Below are 2,276 nucleotides of genomic sequence, written 5' to 3'. Positions count from 1 at the left end.
GCAGTCGAACCTTAAAACCCTAAAATCGAGTCGCCGGCAAAAACGCTTCCGTCAAGCCCATGCTTTCCATCAAAACCCAATGTTTTGACCTGGGGGGATATGTTAAAATATAACCACCTAATTATTGAGTTGGGCAGCACAACAGGTGCTTGAGGAAAACTTCAAATTCGCGACCTATAATGTTTAGACAGATTGCCGTTGAAGTCGGGTCTAAGCAATGGGGAGATTCAGACGCAACAGACAGCTTGTGGGGTTCATTTGAAAGTGAAATCCGTCAAAAACCAGATAATTCACCCAAGCATAAGATTTGGATTAGACTAAAAGATTTCGGATAATTTCTCCCCAGATTTGACGCGTTTTAGCCACGCAGAATTGCCACAAGTTGTTCTGCTATACTGGAAACGGTAAACGGTCGAACCCTAGGTTCGGATCGAGGCTTGGGACAAGGCACCGGTTAAATTCCTGAAATTTATGCAATTATGTCTACGGGGCCCACCCAAGCAGCTTGGCTCGCCCCGTTGAGACTCAACCTTGGGAGACTAAATCTTGATGACACCCTCGAACGTCGATCAAACTGAACAACCCCACTCCGGTTACCACCAATACATGTAAAGCTTAATCATCTCAATACGTGGCCCACTTGACGGTCAGACCTACGGTTGCCCTTCATCAGTCCAACGGGGAGGCCTATCGATGTGAGGTTGCTGTGTGCGGCTGAGCTTTCGATAGCGGTATACACTGACAAATTTAGATCTAGATGTTGTCAACATTGTGGACCCTATCATGCTGTATTGTTATCGCTGCCCTGCATATAACTAATTGTATGCTTTGGATGAGAATTTCGGAACTGGATTTTCCCACGTGAGATAGACCGAGCACTATGTATGAGATTCTATCTGTCTACCTATTCACTTGTGGCGATCAAGATCGGGCACCCGCTTTCTAGAGAAATAATCAAACGAATTTCAAGGAAGATGGCATATTCAATGATTGGTGGTAAGAGTTCAATACAAAAGGTGTTGGATGTTGAATCCCAAAGCTGAGCGAAATAGAGACTAAATACTGGATCACCCCAAACCCATCTAACGCGCATATTCTATAGCCCGTATAAGAGCCACAGGTGCCTAGGAGTTAGGACAAGCCCGGCCCTTTCCAGTGCTGATACTGCAGCAATCCGCGCCCTAGGGATAGATGAGCATCAAAATAACAGCAAATCCAACCAACCAAATACTTACACAGGATACACCGAACTTGTTACACATCTGGTCCAAATACTTCTGAGTGACACAGGTATCGTCGTTTCTAATCGGCCAGTGCTGATTCAGACAACCGTTGACGTCTTTCCAGCAGCAGTCTTGTTCTTTTCCGTTGCACTATATGGGCAGCGTTAGTATTCATTTTTATAAAGGGTTTAATGCTACGATTACCGCAAGTGCAACGTTTGAGAGGCCAAGAGCCATAACAAAGGTTGCCTGAAGGATGGATGAGAGCTGCATTTTGACAGAAAGATGTGTAAAGTAAATTGGAGAAGTAGTAGATTGACTGAGGATATGATTAAAAAAAAAGGATATGACACCAGGAGGAAGATGCGCTGTTAAATACTCCCCGGTGGCGGATTCCATACGAGCAAAACCCAGACCCCAAAGATGCTCTCTCATGGATAAAGTATAAACTTGTCGAATCCGGAAGACCGAAGGAAGACCCGCCAAGACGATCGACTAAGTTGTTATTCTGTTTCGGAAAAGCGGGGATAACAGGTTGACCAGAGGATTGAAAGGAGGCAATATTGCACTTCCAGATGAATAATGATGACCCACGGGTTCTATTCCAAATTTTGAGGTTGACCTCACCTATGTGCCACAATGAATCGCTAGGTCGCTCTTTTACTCGTTTACTGGATTCTGTTGAAGAAAGATCAGAGTGTGAGACAGTGGTTACAAACTCATTGATAGAATAGGGGCTTCAAAAATCTACGTATCTGAAGGTCCACAGAATCAATATATTTAGAAGATACCGGGCTTCATTCGCCCACAAGAATCTATATTTTCCCTCTCCTCCCTTTCAAACTCTCGCGCACTGGCCTATACTTGATAGGAGAAGGATAGATACAGAGGCCATGGGTAGTCCTTAGATTTTAGCGTTGTAAAACCAAGAACGGATGATTTCTCCCCAAGCAACCGCCATGTCCGTCAGATCCACTGCCCAGATTAAGCTTAATAGTTAAAGTCCAGTAGTGGAATATCGCTGATTATTGCGCTCCGAGCCATGGGATTAGA

General features: G+C 44.6%; 1 protein-coding gene across 1 annotated transcript; it reads right to left on the bottom strand.

The window, feature by feature from the left end:
* Window positions 1–1,124: 1,124 nt before the first annotated feature.
* On the bottom strand, window positions 1,125–1,496 carry ABOM_005030 (uncharacterized protein; the record flags this gene model as incomplete). The annotated part of the gene is made up of 3 exons (XM_022532159.1): window positions 1,125–1,181; window positions 1,236–1,373; window positions 1,428–1,496. The coding sequence occupies 3 exons, from the start codon at window positions 1,494–1,496 to the stop codon at window positions 1,125–1,127; spliced, it is 264 nt and encodes an 87-aa protein (XP_022390577.1).
* Window positions 1,497–2,276: the final 780 nt, after the last annotated feature.

This window comes from Aspergillus bombycis (assembly GCF_001792695.1).
Source record: "Aspergillus bombycis strain NRRL26010 chromosome Unknown contig00028, whole genome shotgun sequence".
Taxonomy (NCBI): domain Eukaryota; kingdom Fungi; phylum Ascomycota; class Eurotiomycetes; order Eurotiales; family Aspergillaceae; genus Aspergillus; species Aspergillus bombycis.
The sequence above is the reverse complement of the archived record's forward strand: the minus strand, read 5'-3'. Positions and strand labels throughout refer to the sequence as shown.